General features: G+C 54.6%; 1 protein-coding gene across 3 annotated transcripts; it reads right to left on the reverse strand.

The window, feature by feature from the left end:
* Positions 1 to 233: 233 nt before the first annotated feature.
* Positions 234 to 6,035, reverse strand: Myl2 (myosin light chain 2). 3 transcript variants are annotated; one of them, XM_027949182.3, is made up of 6 exons: positions 5,940 to 6,035; positions 3,561 to 3,636; positions 2,567 to 2,671; positions 1,883 to 1,961; positions 1,752 to 1,800; positions 234 to 332 (listed from the first exon to the last, which is right to left on the reverse strand). In XM_027949182.3, exons 1-6 carry the CDS (start codon positions 5,973 to 5,975, stop codon positions 234 to 236), a joined length of 444 nt encoding a protein of 147 aa, XP_027804983.2. In that variant the 5' UTR covers positions 5,976 to 6,035. The 3 variants fall into 3 exon arrangements, with proteins under 3 accessions (XP_027804983.2, XP_071465212.1, XP_027804981.2); XM_071609111.1 differs by lacking the exon at positions 3,561 to 3,636 and having other exon boundaries at positions 2,567 to 2,691; positions 5,932 to 5,990; XM_027949180.2 differs by lacking the exon at positions 5,940 to 6,035 and having other exon boundaries at positions 3,561 to 4,111.
* Positions 6,036 to 15,590: the final 9,555 nt, after the last annotated feature.

Here is a 15,590-nt window from a genome sequence, read left to right on the forward strand (position 1 = left end):
ATCAGCAAAGGGCCCTCCTTTCCCAAGGCGCTTCTGTCTGAGGAACGTCATGACCAGCACACAAGCTCCTGTTTATTTGAACTTGGCCTCGGGATGGATTTCCAGCTGCAGGCTGTGTGGCCACGTGGTCATCTGTAAGTATCCAGATGGAGACGGAGGCGGGGCAGGGTGGAGGCCAGGCAGGGTAGAGGCTGACTGGGAAGGAGACTGGGAGCCCAGGTGGCCGGCCTGCTTCAGTCCTTCTCCTCCCCGTGGGTGATGATGTGCACCAGGTTCTTGTAGTCCAGGTTGCCCGTCACATCAGGGGGGAAGGCCGAGAACATCTGGTCGATCTGCAAACACCAGCAAGATGCTGAACAAGACAGAGGGGCTGGAGCTAGGTGAGGGGCTCGTGGCCCGGATGCAGAGGCCCCTGGTTGCAGGGGTGTGGGATGGCCATCCTGGCCTCCCCCGAGGCTGGGGCTTGGGGTCCAGCTGCCGCTGTGCAGAGTCCCCTCTCCCGAGGCCATGCCAGCTCTAGGGCAGCTCACCAGGGCCTGGTGTGGGGGTGAAGGCTCAGCCTTATGCCCAAGCCGGACCCACAGCAGGGAGGTCCCAGGTAGAGACCCTCTCTGACCCTGAATCTCAGCTCACACCTTCCTCCCTCCTCAGGTGCTGACCCCAGCCCCCCAAGTGGACGAGCTGCTGGGACGTTCCTGGACACCCAGCCCCCACGGGGAGCAGAGGGATCAGCGACCCTTCAGGGGCCAGGTGGGTCACATGAGGGAGCCTACACCTGGCGGGGTCTGTGGCTAAGTGGGGGTGCGCAGTGGGCCAGCTGAGGGTGGCCGCGCGGGCAAGAAGCCGGAGTCTTCGAAGGAAACTAGGACTCTAGATCTGTCCTAAACACTAGATTTCCCACTTAGCAAGCGTCACTGGTTCGCTTGATACAGCTGATGCTGGTGCCGCCCAGTCCCAGAGCCGAGCTTTCCTTTCTGCCTGTTTGAGCCTCACAGAATACCTCGAGGTTCGTTCCACTCTTGTTTCCACCTTACGGATGAAGAAACCAAGGCACAAAGGTTAAGGAGCTTGTCCCAGGTCTCCCATCCGATGGGAGGTGAAGGACGCTCTTTTCATCGCTTGAGTTTTGTAGGTAAAATGTAAATAGAATTTTGAGCAAAATGGGGAACTGGATGGACACGGGCCCCAGAGGCCTCAAGGTGGCTACTTTAAATGGACTCCTTAAGGCTCCTTATTAACGTTCACATGACAGTTGCTCCTTGAGGACCTTTTGGCAAATTAGCTAGAGTCCCTTCTTCTGGACTCACTACTGCCACCTGCTGGGAAATGTGTGCAACAACAGCCTGATCTAGGATGCCTGTAGGAAGGAAGGTGCGGTGTGGGGGGGTGTTGATCAGTGCTCAGGTTGCCCGACAGTCCATGATGGCCCTTCAGGGCACAGTAAATGGGCGCTCTCACGGTGTCTCAGTGCATGTGGGGAAGGCAGGACCTGGAGTCAGACAGGCCTGGGTGTGGGTACCTGCTCTGGCATTCACCATTAACATTGTCATTTTAGACAAGTGACTTACTTCCCCAGGCCTCAGTTTCCTCATCTGTAAAATGACAATGATCCTGATCCTCACAGACTGACTGAGAGAATGAATGCAGCCAGGGCTCCCTCCCTCTCGCTCTCTGGGACGGGTGATTCAGCGGAGACAGAGCCCCTGGGAGGACCAGGCGCTGGGTGGGAGGGAGTGTCTGAAGGACCCTACCTCCTCCTTGGAGAACCTCTCTGCCTGTGTGGTCAGCATCTCCCGCACGCTGCAGAGAGAGGACAGAGGTGTAGGTGCCAGGTGGGGGCAAGGAGAGCAGGCGCCACCCGCCCCCTGGGGAAGCCACTCACTAGTCGGCCTTCAGCACCCCTTTGCCTTCCGGGTCGAACACCTTGAATGCGTTGAGGATGGTCTCCTCGGGGTCCGCCCCTGAAATGGAGAACAGGGCCCACAGGTGCTGCAGGTGGCTGGGGACCGTGGCACCCAGGACGCAGGGCCCAAGACCCTTCCTAGATGGAGGGGCCAGAGCAAGCCTGCATGCCTAGCTAGGAGGAGACCCTTCCTTCCTCTGGGCACTGAGCCTGGGGTTTTGAAAGAGGGCTGAGAGGCCAGGTGTGTCTGAACTAACTGCAGGTCAAGTTTGATCTAGGTTTCAGAAAGATGTGGGTCTTGACTCTGAACCCTGCTAGCTGTGTGGCCTCAGGCAAGTGACTTTCTGTCTCTGAGCCTAGGTTCCCCACCCACAGATGGGGGGAAAGAGTGAAACCTACATCCTAGGTGCTGCTCAATGAGGTAAGGCACCCAAGTGCTTAGCATGAGCCTTGGAGGGACGACGGCTGACATTTCTATCCTGTTTTCCCTCCAGTTCCCTGGTGTGTCCTTGGGAGCTGCCCACTTTCTCCCAGCCCTGTCCATCTAGTGCTTAAATTGACACCCAGAGCCGAAGACATGCTAAGAGGCACACACATGAGCACATGCATGCGTGCACACACACACACACACACACACCCACAGGAGCATGTGCACAGGCCTACCCTTGAGTTTCTCCCCAAACATTGTCAGGAACACGGTGAAGTTAATGGGCCCCGGAGCCTCCTTGATCATTTCATCGATTTCCTCGTTCTTCACGTTCACACGCCCTGCAGTGGGGACACGGGGCCTCAGTGCTGGCAGAGGGACAGCGGCTGACATTTGTCATTGTGCCTCAAGGAATCTCCTCCAGAGACAGTCAGAAATGGGGAGGACGGGGCCAGAGTTCCCTGGGGAGATGCTCCCCGTGGGCCGGACAGCCAGGCGCAGCCCCACAGCCCGTGGGGGGACGGGCTGGTTCTGGGGACTGAACCCAGGGGCACTTTACCCCTGAGCCGCATCCCCAGCCCTTTCTGTCCTTATTTTTTTGAGACAGGATCTCAGTGGGTCGCGGAGATTCTGACACACCTGCTCTTGGTCCTGCTGATGCCTTTATAACCCCCTATGCAAATAAGAACAAGCTGCCCCTGGCGACCGTCTCTGTTTTAGATATAAAAAGCTAGGGTAGCTATTCGCGGTGACCCTGAGTTCTGAGGATAGGGATCGGTGGCGGTGGGTGGGGGTGGCAGATTGGACACGTATATTTTGAAAGAAGCTCCGTGCTCTCCCGATCACACCCTCGAGATGTTAAATAAAGCTGAGTCCAGAATAGAACGATCCCAGTTATTTGAAAAAAAAACAACAGATATGCCTAGAAAGACTCCAAGAGAGAAACTGAAAGGTTAATGCGGAATGTGGCCTTTCGGGGGACCGTCGTCCTCTCCCGTATGTTTTGCAGAATGTCTGCTTTCTAGTGAGAGCTGGCCGCGCTGGAGCTGCTCCTAAGAAAACTGAAAGGTGTGGGAAAGCGTCTGTCCCCTCCTCTGAAGTTGTCTGAAGGTCAGTTGTGGCGCCGTCTTTCTTTGGGAAAGGACAAGCTGTTGGCTTTTTCTGAGGGTCTCCCCTCCCACCCGGGGGCTATGGGACAAGGGACCTGCCAGTGGCTGGCAGGTGACATACCAAGGGCGGCAAAAGTGTCCCTCAGATCGTTCTTGTCAATGAAGCCATCCCTGTTCTGGTCCATGATGGTGAAGGCCTGTGGAAGGGAAGGGACCGGCTGGTCAGTCCAGGAGGCTGGGCTGAGGGTTGGGGCACCCAGGCTTCTGGGATCTTCTGCACTCAGCCCAGGCACAGCCACAGGGGGCAGGTGGGAGGAGCTGCTCACAGGACTAAGGTTCTTTTGAGGGTGATGGGAGTGTCCTGCCATTGGAGAGCAGTGACAGTGGAAACCTCCTGACCTTAATAAAAACCACGAATGAGGGCTGGGGATGTGGCTCAAGCGGTAGCACGCTGGCCTGGCATGCATGCGGCCCGGGTTCGATTCTCAGCACCACATACAAACAAAGATGTTGTGTCCGCCAAAAACTAAAAAAAAAATAAATAAAAATTCTCTCTCTCTTAAAAAAAAAGATATTTAAAAATAAAATAAAGTTGTTGTGTCCACCGAAAACTAAAAAATAAATATTAAAAAATTCTCTCTCTCTCTCTCTTAAAAAAAACAAAAAAACACGAATGGCACCCTTCACCTGAAGAGGCCAACATCCTGATATGTGAATTACACCTCCATGAAACTGCTGGGTTTTTTTTTTTTTTTAGGTGAAATCCTGGAGTCTCATGTGGTCTCCCCACTCCCATGCCCGGGCCATCTGTAAAGCAGGGTAGGCCGGTCACCTCCCCAGCTGACCCCAGGGAGACGCCCAGAGCTCTGTAATCGCTCAGGCATGTCACAAATGGGGCTTCAGGGTACGCTTTTTGAGTGCTTTCCTACAGCTGGTTTCTGGAAGTATTTGCACCTGCTGTGCCCGCCCCCACCCCCCAGCAGCTGACCTCAGCCCAGGGTGGGGCAGGGTGGGGAGACGGAGCTGGGGGTGGCCTTGCCCCTGGATGGTGGCACTGTATCCCTCTTTTCCTGGTGGCCCATGGGACCGGCCTGCCAGCAAATCTGAATGCTCCTGTCTGCGAGCCCCAACCTGGTCTCTCAGCATGTTCCCTCCCCAGGGCCAAGTGGGCGTGTGGTTGGCCCAGTGCGAGCCCTCACTGCTGCTGGACATTAATGCAGTCTGTCCTTCTCAGCCCGTGGGCAGTGGCTGCGTCCTGCCCGACTGTCCTGAGGTTTGCTTAGTAGTCCCCACGGTGGGACCACACGTCCAACGGAGCTGGTGCTCCGTCATCAGACTGTACATAGAATGGGGGGTGGGGTGGGGGTGGGGGTATATAAAAAGAAACAGAGAGGGAATTTCATCAAAACAGAGGGAAAGTCAGTGGAGGAGACAAAGGGACTGAGGAGGGAGGATCCAACTGAAGCTGGGTATGTGCATCGAGGGTGTGGCACATGGGACGCTGATTAAAAAAGAAAAGAAACTAAATGGATTAAGAGGGGTGTGTGGGGGGGTGCTGGACAGAGTTGAAGCGGCTGGGCTGGGTTCCCTGCTTTTGTGATAATGTCAGGGTGCACCCTGGTGGTGCACATAACTAAAAAGGACACATTTTTCAAAGACTGTAGGTTTTAAAGCTCAGAACATGCTGCTTTTCCCTCTCAGGTTGGAAAAAAAGTTGACTATTGCTATCTAATTACCCAATAGTGATGGAAATGTGGGGGAAAGGCAGTTTCTTCTTGGGGCCGTGGGGACAGGGATTCGTAGTATAGGATTCTGGACTGGGGTTTGCCCCAGCAGCTCTGCTCGCTTTCTCTCCCCCTCCTCCCCCTCCCTCCTCCCCCTCCCTCCTCCCTCTCCCTCCTCCCCCTCCCTCCTCTCTCTCCCTCCTGCCCCTCCTCCTCCTCCCTCCTGCCCCTCCTCCCCCTCCCCTCCCGCCTCCCCCTCTCTCTTTCTTTAAGTTCCTTGCACCCTGGGGGTTCTGCTGCTGGGAATTCACCCCCAGGAAATCATCAGAGATAGGAGCAATGAGGTGATCTTTATGATAATAAAACATTCCAAACAAATGCACCAAGAAGTCATTTAACTAGATATAGGAAAATGCTGACACTGAAGTGCTCAAAGGAAAAAAAATGTAGGCACTTATGGGGGTGCAACTTTGATCAGTAGATACACACGTCACAAAGATGACTCCCAGGCTATGTCCTGACACAGGGACTGATTATTTCCAAGGGGTAGAATTGAAGGTGCTTTTCTAAAAAAAGTTTTTCAACCAGGAATACGTTTTAGCTGGATGATCAGCAGAAGTTTTTAAAGATGACCTCCTTAAAAGGTTCCCACACACATTCCCACTGAACCTGGATGTTCAGAGGACAGAAAGGTCCCTGCTGGGAGCAGGGAAGGCAGGAGGGCCTGTCTCTGGCTGAGATTTCCACCCAGGGCCTTGCCTGGCCAGCTCACCCACCTCCTTAAACTCCTGGATCTGCGTCTGTTCAAACATGGAGAACACGTTGGAGTTGGCCCCCTCTGCCCTCTTCTTGGCTTTCTTAGGCGACTGGGGAGAAGAGCATCGATTAGAGGAGGCAGAGGCTGGGAATTAGAAAACCAGGCCACCCTGGGTGAGGGCTGGGCCTGCTCAGTGGCTGCCGTGACAAGGGGCCCCACTCATCTCGTGGTGCTGCTGGACGGGGAGAGGCCTGGAAGTAGTTTCTGGCCTATTGCAAGAAACCGTGGCTCTTGTGGCCCCTCCTCTGCAAGCTGGGAGCCGGCTTGGTCTGGGGTCAGAGGCCACACCTGCAGATCAGCCAGGTGGCACCCATCCTCAGGACAGCACATGAGAAGAATCGATTGGAGGGAAGGAAAAAGTCAGGCTCACCAAGCCATCAGGAGTGCTGAGATGAAATGACGCCCTTCTAGGGCGTTACAACCCATCTGCTCCCCGCCCCACAACTTTCCCTTGATCCAAATGGCAGTGAAATCGCCTTCTTAAATGTCCCATCCTTGTACCATGTCAACAGTGTGGAGAAGAAGGAATTAACTACCCCCCACAATCCCACTTCTCTCTGACTTTAAATAACAGCAACTGCTTAAACACGACACATGCACCAGTTCATTTAATTCTCCCAACTGCTCTGTCAAGTAGATGCTATTATTACCATCCCTGTTTCACAGGGGAGGCAACTAAGGTTCAGAGAAGGTAGGTCACTTGCCCAAGACGGCACAGCCACAAAAAAGGCAGACCTTGAGTTGAACTTGGACAGTCTGACTTGAGAGTCTGTGCCCCTAACCACTGACCCACCGTGCCCTGAGTTGGGGGCTGCCTCTTCTGGGAGGGGAACACTTGCCCAACAGTACGGGAGGGAAGGATTTAAGTTTGCAAGTTCAAAAGGTGAAAACGAAAAGATTCTTTTCCCCAGCTGCCTGAACCAGAGAAAAGAATTACAATTTGATCCTTAAGAGCGCTCGATCCCATTTTGCAAGCCCCGGGAGATATTGATTCCTCGAGAGGTCAGCAGACGAGACATAAAAAAAGCCAACTCTTTTATTTTGTTTCTGTGAGTTCCTGGGAGCTGCTTGTCAGCTATGGCCACTCAGGGCACTGACTGGGGTCCCTCTGAGCGTGCAGGGCGCACAGTGCTCTTTCCATGGGGGGCTACAGTCTGTGGGAGCTATCTCTCCCCCTCTCTGCTTTGGTCCTCAGCTTGAAGCTAGCGGCATCCCCTTCCTGCCCTCCCTGCCCCCAGCATCATCCCCTGGAAATCTGAGGTACTCACCATGGTGGACGGACACAGGTCTACTTCCCGAGTAGAATCCCACGCACTGCCCAGCTCTTCCCAGCCTGGGAACAATAAATACTTCCTCCCTGTGTTTAAAAATAACCCCATGACCACTTTTGGCAGTGATAGGTGAGCAGACGCCACCTAAGGCCCCCCCACCCCATGCCGTTCTTCTGAAGTCAGGGCAGCTCACTGGCGGCCACTGCCACGGGGTGGGTGACACGTGAGACCCAAAAATGCATTCAAGGTTAAAGAGACAGCGGCTGGGTCATGGGAGAGATGCTGCATGCTTTCCATGGTGCTTGGGCAGGCGACACTTGTGCTTGTCAATTTGGGGAGAGAAAAAGGCAGAGAGAGAGGAAGTCTCTCTAACACTCTGTGTCATGGTTAGCCCTGGTCCCACCTCAGGGGCTTTGCTTGTGGGGTCTCCTCTACCTGGCACACCTTCCCGACAGTCATCTGCAATGCTCTGTCCCTCCCCTCCTTCCCATCTGTACTCACACACACACACACACACACACACACACACACACACGCACACCCAGAGGAGCTTTTCTCTGCCAGCACCAGAATGGATGTCTCCCCAGCTCATGGATTTTTGTTAAAGCTCTGGGTGAAAACACAGGAGCTATAAATGGCCAAGAAAAATGGTTGTTGCAGCCACAGGGATGGAGAGGTGGGGAGCCCTGGACATGGGTGAGGATGGGCTTGGGCCCACTGAGGCGGGCAGGTGTCTGGGTGTGTCCCTGAGGGCATCTGTCCAGCGGGGCTGTCTCAGGAGGCATTTTACCTTACGGGGCCTGTGGAGAGGTGCTTAGAGCAGAGCTCTGGCTGGAGAGTGGGAAGTGCGGGGTCCTTGACAGGGCGCTGGACCTCTCGGCCTCTGTGTCCGACTGGAACATGAAGACCACAATGGCCCCTTCGAGGCTGCAGCTAGGAGAAGTGGGGTTGCCTCAGGGGATTCTGGGAACACTGCAGCCTGACAAGGGCACCGGGCCACATGTCTGCTGGGCTTGGGGTCCACAGGGGGGAGGAAGGAGCAAAGTGGGCAGCGGGGGGCATCCCTGCCCTCCGGGCTGGTGTGGCCTGAGCACCTCCCCTCTTGACCACAGGCCCCCAGGGCTGGACCCCTGACTGCTGGCTGCCTGTGGGACTCCGAGAGCCAACAAGTTTCCTGCAACCATTCCGGAGTCCAGCTGAGCCCCCCCCAAAAACACCGAGGCTCTCAGAAGCCAGAGAGAACCCTGGCCTGAGCCACCAGAACAGGAACTTCTAGAACAATCAGAAAACAAACCAAGTGTATTGTGACCGATTGCTGCAGTGAAAATGTCGCCAGACGTGGTGGCTTCATACAGCACGTATCTGTTATCTTGCGGCACTGAGGGTCACAAATAGAAAAGGGCCTGCGGGCGGAGCCCCCACTGTGGTTCCCGTGGGGAGTCCTTCCCTTGTCTTCTCCAGCTCCCAGAAACCCCCACATTCCTGGGCTCATGGTCTGCATCATTCCAGTCTCGGAAGCCAACCTCTCTACAGCTGGCCCTCTTCCCTCCCTCTCCTAAGGACTCCTGTGACTGCGTCGGGCCCACCTGGGTAATCCAGGATGACCCCCACCTTCAGGTCCTGGCCTCATCCATCACATCTGCAAGCCCCTTTGCCATGGAGGGTCACATTCTCAGGGCTTAGGACCTGGGCATCAGTGCTAAGAGGAATGGGAAACAGGTCAACAGTGAGCAATGTCAACTACGATGACAAAGCTTTAGTGTATTGAAAGGCACTGATGTGCATGCACATGCACGCGCTCCAACAAAAACAAGAACCAACCCCAAGCCCCACCCCCCAAAAAAAGGTCATTTTATAATGTTTATGTTTTTAGGTGTAGTTGGACACAATACCTTTATTTTATTTATTTTTATGTGGTCCTGAGGATCGAGTCTGGGGCCTCGCACATGCTAGGGGAGCGCTCTGCCACTCACTGAGCCACAACCCCGAAAGGTCACTTTTACTGAGTGATAATTTGCAGAAATTATTCATTGGCAAATTTAAAGGAAGAGACGAGGAGATGCCTCCAGCAGTGTAAGGCACGCGTCTCTTTATAAATTACTCCATTCGGGCGTCGTGTTAGAGCAACACAGAGTGGGCTAAGTCAGGGGAGAGGCACAGAGTGGCCTCACATTGTGAGAGAAGGCAGCAGCGTGTTAATGTCATTATCTTTAAAAGCCCAAGAGTTGGATAACTCCAGAAAGTAAAATGGAAAAAAAGAAAATCAAAACCAACCAGCCAATGAAAACATCTTGGAACTTCAAGTTCTGCTTTCTACACCAAAAATTAAGTGGGTGAGTTAGAGGGCGGGTTTGTATCTGTTGAAAGTTGAGGAAAATCATGACGAGATGCCAACGACGAACACCCCAGACACAGAAGCCTAAGATGAGCAGGAACTCGGGGACACGCTCTTCACAGAGGGTGCGGTCGTGGATGGAAAGGCCCCCGAGCTGCACGCTGGAGAAAGTCAGAAAACCCAGGCCAGGGTCAGTCCTGGCAGCATCCACGTACCCCAGGGTCAGGAGAGCATGGGACAGACCTGAGGGCAGGGAGAACACAGCCCCGGGGAAAACTCAAGAGGCCGGGACAGGGAGAACTGAGGGTTCCTACCGCAGGCTGGAAGTCCTGGTCCCCTGCTAGCATGGGGACAGGAGGAGCGATTACTTTTGATTCTCCTTTCCTGTAGCTCAGGGCTTTGTTATTGAACAAGCCATGCCAGCTGAGTCCCGGCCAGCTGTGAATGAAGTTTTGATGTCTGAATTTACAGAGAAGCCACAGAATTCTCCGTTACCCTGGGCCTGACATCGGCCTCCCCTCTTGTCCTTTTTCTGTTCCAGGATCTAATCCAGGATAGCGCATTGGACTTGGCCTTCCAGACCCCTCTCTCTCTTTCTCTCTCTCTTACACACACACACACACACACACACACACACACATATATCTGTGTACACAAGTAGACTTCTTTTCACACTGATGGTGTCACACCACGTACACAGACACCATCTCACTCCAACAGTGTCACATCACACACCTGAGCACAAATGCACACATACCTCCTGCCCCTGGGTCTTTCCACCCCTGGATGGGCTTTGGCCACCTTCCTGGCAGTTCCTTGCTCCCCTCCCTGGTGGCAGCCACAGGGCCAAGGGGGGGCTGTGAAGCTAGCTCACTTGATATGCACTCAAGCAACAACTGAAAAGGTGCCAAGAGCAATAGAGTTTTTGTTTTGTTTTTTTTTTTTTTTGGTATTTGGGATTGAATCAGGGACACTCAACCACTGAGCCACATCCCCAGCCCTATTTTGTATTTTATTTAGAAATAGGGTCTCACCGAGTTGCTTAGTGCCTCACTATTGCTGAGGCTGGCTTTGAACTTGGGATCCTCCTGCCTCAGCCTCCCGAGCTGCTAGAATTACAGGCGTGTACCACTGAGCCTGGCTTTTTTGCCTGACTTTTTTTTTTTTTTTTAATTAAAAGAGTCAAAGTAGTCACCATGGGGAACACAGATGTCCCTGTGCTGGTTGGACCATTCAGTGCCCCTTCTGTCTTTCCTTCAGTGCTGGTCGGTGGGAGCCCCCCCTTTTGAGCCCTGGGGCCTCTGAAGGTTTTAAGGCCATGCTGGGGGCATATTTTAATTCATGCCCTTTGCAGGTACTTTTGCCACGTTAGTTCCCAGAATGTCGTCATTACATTCCACACTCTCAGGGAAAAGGGACCCTTCTCCATGTGACTGACTGTCGAGCACCCAGCAGAGCTAAAGAGAGGAGGGTTACCCTAGGACCACACTGCTTTTGAGACAGCCAGGCACAGGGACTCGGCAGCCTCTGGAGACAACGTGCCTTGAGGCCCCTGTCCCTTTAAGGATGGTGGTGAAGTCAGCTGTCTCCCAAAGAACAAAGGCATACCAGGCTCTGCCAGCCCAAAGCTGCTGTGTGACAACTCTGTCACCAAGTGATAGCCTATCTCCTCATGTCAGGGCCCCTGGCTGTCAGGGAGAGCCACCAGTGGGGAGGGCAGCCTCTCCTGCCAGCCAGACGGGCACGACCAGCAGAGATGGGCTGGGCAGGGTTGATGGGCACCGGGCGGCCCAGGTGCAGAGTGGGTGGGCAACTTCGGCCTCCGCACTACGGCTTCCTCATTTGCAAAGCGGACATCCAGTGGGCCTTGCCTCAAAGAACCAGAGTGAGCTGATTAATACCTCTGAAGTTCTAGAATCCTCTGGGCATGGCCATGTTCAGTGAACGTCCGCTCTTACTTCAGGGCACTGGCTGGGACCCTCGCCGAGGGGCTGCGGGTAGAGGAAATAACATGTTCAGATACTAATTCATCTTCTCTCTCTTTTCCCAAGTTCTTTTATTACAATGACTTTGCCCCTCTCTTAGGTTCCCATTCCCAAACCAAAGTCCTCTGGCATCTCAATTCTGCCTCACTGGAGGCCCCTACAATGTCTTGCAAATCTATTGTCCCCCAGGGTGGGAGCTCCCAGTTTGGGGTCTGCCCTCTCCCACCTTTCCACCCCTAGTCCTTCCTGCATGCCCCACTCTGATGCCCCCACTGACGATGACTCCAGAACCCTCCATGGCTCCCCACTGCCCCAGGAGGAAGTCTCTCCTCCTTGGCCTGAAAGTTAAAATCTTACACTTGACCCTGATCTGCTAGAATGGCAAGGTGATTGACAGCTGAGTTCTAGGTCAGCTCTTTCACTTCCTTGGTGGCAGGGACCTGGACAAATGCCTTACCTACCTTAAACCTCAGATTCCTCAGTTGCAGCACCCCTAGCCTTGGAAGACCGATGTCACAGCAGACCCACTTACTCTGCCCGGCACCGTTCACAGCACGGTCCCCGTGGTCACTCACGCAGGGAGTGTCAGTGCTGCACAATGCCAGGCACTGTGTCCATGCTATGTGATGGGAGGCATATGGCGGTTATTGCGTGTGGTCATGGCCTTCCCAGCCTCCTCCCTGCTGCAGGCCCCTGCTGCAGAGCTCCTAGGGACAGGGGCTCAGGGCTAGCTGAGTTCCAGGGGACATGAACTGAGTCCTACAAGGGATATTACAGCTTGAGCCGGTCCTTGGGGTGAGTGCCAAAGTCTGAGGAAAGCAGGCCTGTCCCCACGGTGACCACACAGCCACTGCACAGTGAACTCACCAAACAGGTCCCCAAAGAAACCATCCTCGCCCCTCTAGCCGGAAGCACTTGGGTCAGGCACCGCGCTCGGGGCTGAGCCTGCTTATTTAATTTTCACAGAAGCACTAAGTTAAGGCAGGCGCTGATGCTAGACCCATTTTGCAGATGAAGAAGGCTCCAAGCAGAGCAGTCACAGTCACACAGCCCCACTGGCAGCACTGGGCAGCGCTGGGATTCGAACTCAGTCCCTACCACCACCACCATCCTCACTCTGGTGTCCCTTGGGGCCCAGGGACCCAGCCCCAGCTCTCACCCACCCCTCACCCAGAGCAAGATCCACCCCTGGCTGCCAGTGGACTGCTGCTGGCTTTTTCTTCCCTCGTATTTTTAGCCCTGGGTCACCTGCCTGCCTGCAGTGGGCAGAGGCTCCCAGACAATATCGTTTTTACTGCTGCCCTTCAGATGCCCGCGCCCAGCTGTCTTGGTGGCATTCCTGGCCATTGTTACCCTCCACGAGGCCTGGATTCCAGAGACAGCTGTGGCCGGCAGCCTGAGCCCCTCTGCTGAAGAACGTGGCATGGTGACAGCGGCTGGTCCTCATGCCGGGTCTGGAGCTATATAAAGGCTGCGCTGCTGGCTGCTCAGGCCGATGACCTGGGGTCCTCGGGTGAAGGATCTTCAAGTGCTTCTTCAGCAACACCCAGCCGTGCAGGGCTGGGCAGGCCCCTCCCGCCCTCGCAGACTTCATGGGCTTGGACTCAGGAGTGGTGGCCACAGCCTCACCCTGGGGACGTGTGGGACCAGCTCCTTCTTGGTTCTGGCAGGAGGCGGGGGTGTACTGTGTGTCACGGAATGTCCAGGGTGTCCTTGGTCTCCACCCAGTAGCTGCCAAGAGCAAGCCCCCTCCCAAACTGTGACAGCCAGAAACATCTCCAGACCTTGCCAACTGTCCCCGGGGAGTAGACTAATCCGGTTTGGGAGCCACTGACCTAGAGAATGGTTCCTGGGACGGGAGAGTGGGTGTCTGCCAGTGAGGAGGCTGGAGGAGGCCAGGGGTGCAGGAGCCCACCTACTCTGCGTCCCCTGGCCAGGGCTGTGGGCAAGGGGGGGTGTGGAGACAGGCCGGTGGGGGAGATGCCACCCCTGCCACTTGGGGCTTGGGTGGGGAGGGTTAGTGGCTTTTTCTGGGTGAACCTTTCTCTTCTCAATTACAAAATCGGTTGGGTCAGAACCCAAGCCCCAAGGAGTGAGGACCATGAGGTGTGCAATCCGAGTTGGAGGTTCAAGCGTCCTCCCTTGAATTCATGTGGAATCTTGAGTTGTCCCTGAGCTCAGCCCTGCAGTCAGTGCGTAGCCACTCCTGTCCGGGCCCCTGTACCAGCTCACCTGGGTGACCCCAAGAATTGCCACCGTTGACCCTCTGCAGTCCATTGCCAGGGGGACCTTTGTAAAAGCCACTGCCTGCACTTGCAATGGCTGCTGGCTCCCCGAGGGAGATAGCCTCCACCTGCCTGGCCTGCAGCCCCATCTATACCAGGGCTTCTCCCGCCCTGGTGTGCTCGACACCCCCCGCCACTGCCAACATCAGGGCTGGCCACTCCCATGGCGGGGCTCTCCTTCCCTTAGAGGATGTCAACCACATCCCTGGTGTCTCTCCTGAGCAATGACTCCAGACATGATGGTCTAGGATGAGTCCAGCATGCATGTGGAATGACCTGGACAAGGTCCTAGGCCATCCTTGGGGCTGTTGTCAACGCCCATGTCATAGGCACCACAGACTCCCCAAGTCTCTGCAAGCCAGCCTAGCCCCCTCAGACTGGCCAAGAGAGCCACACGGTGATGGCTCAGGGGAACCTTCTGGAGTATGGGCTTCCCTCTTTATCTCTTGACCCCAACCCTGTCACAGAGGTCAAGGAAATCTGCTCACTCTCCTGCCAACTCCAACGAGGCTCAATGAGAGGAGTGCTGCTGTCGATTAGCAGTCTGCCGTGGTGCTGGGTTCAGGGGTAGTGCCACCTAGGCCACGTGTCTGTCATTCTTCCTTTGCAGGTGTCCTCCGAGACCTGAGACAGAAAACAAGTTCTTGGCCCATGTGTGTTGAGGAGAATAGGAGAGGATTTCGGGGTTGAAGCAAATGGAACAATGGAGCAGTTCTGTTTCCCCCAGAAAAGCCACACAGAAAAAAAACTAAGTGGGCCTTATTCTCCTGGGTGACTCTGAACAAGGGAATAGGAGCCTGAGGGATCAGGGGGAGGGTGTGCTAATACCTCTGCATCCTAGTTGGGGGCCAGGGCATTTCACAAAGGACAAAAATAGATAGGACAGAGGAGAAAGACAAAGAGGGGGGATTAGGAGCCTGCTGTGGACTGAAGGTGTGCGGCCAACTAGGGCCTCTGAGGTGAGTCATGGTTCCAATGGGAACTGGCCCCAGGGCAGGCCATGGGTACGATGCCCAGAGGCTGTCCTCAAGGTGAACTAGGGCGCATCCAGAGAAGTTGAGAAAACCAGGCTGACTTCAATTCTGAGCAGAGAGCTGAGACCCTGGTCAGTGAGAAGTGGGTTGGGCTGCGGGTGTCAGAAAACCACAGGCAGAATCCCACACCTGCAGGGGGTTGTTGTTCTCTCATAACAAGGAGTTTGGGAATAGGCAGTCCCAGGGCTGCTCAGTTGCTGGACACCATCGGGGATCCTGCAACTGTTTCTGTGATTTTACTGACATTTCCTTCACGCTCCCAAGATGGTGGCCGCAGATCCAAATGTCATAGCTTCACACTCCATGTTGGACGCAGGAGGCAGGGTGGCCGGGAGGGAGAATGTTTCTTTACATACACATCTACTTCTTATCTGGGAGGAAACTATCTTCTTGGCGAAGCGCCTGGGAGGCTCTCCAATCACATTACTGGCCATAACAATGTAAGGTACCCATGCCCACACTAAGCCTGGTCTATCTTCTTTGAGATCAAAGACTCTGGCCAAATCCTGAACAGAATCAGAATTCTGTTTGCAAGAAAAAAAGATGGCAGATGGATTTGGGGTAGGTGACAAATAATGTCTACCGGACAGCCCCCCCCCCCACTGCCCAGCTAAAGCAATATTTCCCAAATTTATATATGAAAACACACAAAACGTTCTGCAATGAAGTTCCCATAGCCACAGAGTGAGTCTAGTTCAAA

The sequence above is a fragment of the Marmota flaviventris genome, chromosome 1 (genome assembly GCF_047511675.1).
Source record: "Marmota flaviventris isolate mMarFla1 chromosome 1, mMarFla1.hap1, whole genome shotgun sequence".
Classification (NCBI taxonomy): domain Eukaryota; kingdom Metazoa; phylum Chordata; class Mammalia; order Rodentia; family Sciuridae; genus Marmota; species Marmota flaviventris.

Bases quoted from the DNA above. Each gene is read 5' to 3' on its own strand.
- Myl2 (XM_027949180.2), bottom strand. From the start codon at position 3,906: ATGCATGCCAGGCCAGCGTGCTACCGCTTGAGCCACATCCCCAGCCCT. The intron at 2,672-3,560 runs GTATGTCACCTG...TCCCCACTGCAG, and splicing joins GGACACTTTTGCCGCCCTTG to GGCGTGTGAACGTGAAGAAC. The intron at 333-1,751 runs GTAGGGTCCTTC...TGGTGTTTGCAG, and splicing joins AGAGGTTCTCCAAGGAGGAG to ATCGACCAGATGTTCTCGGC.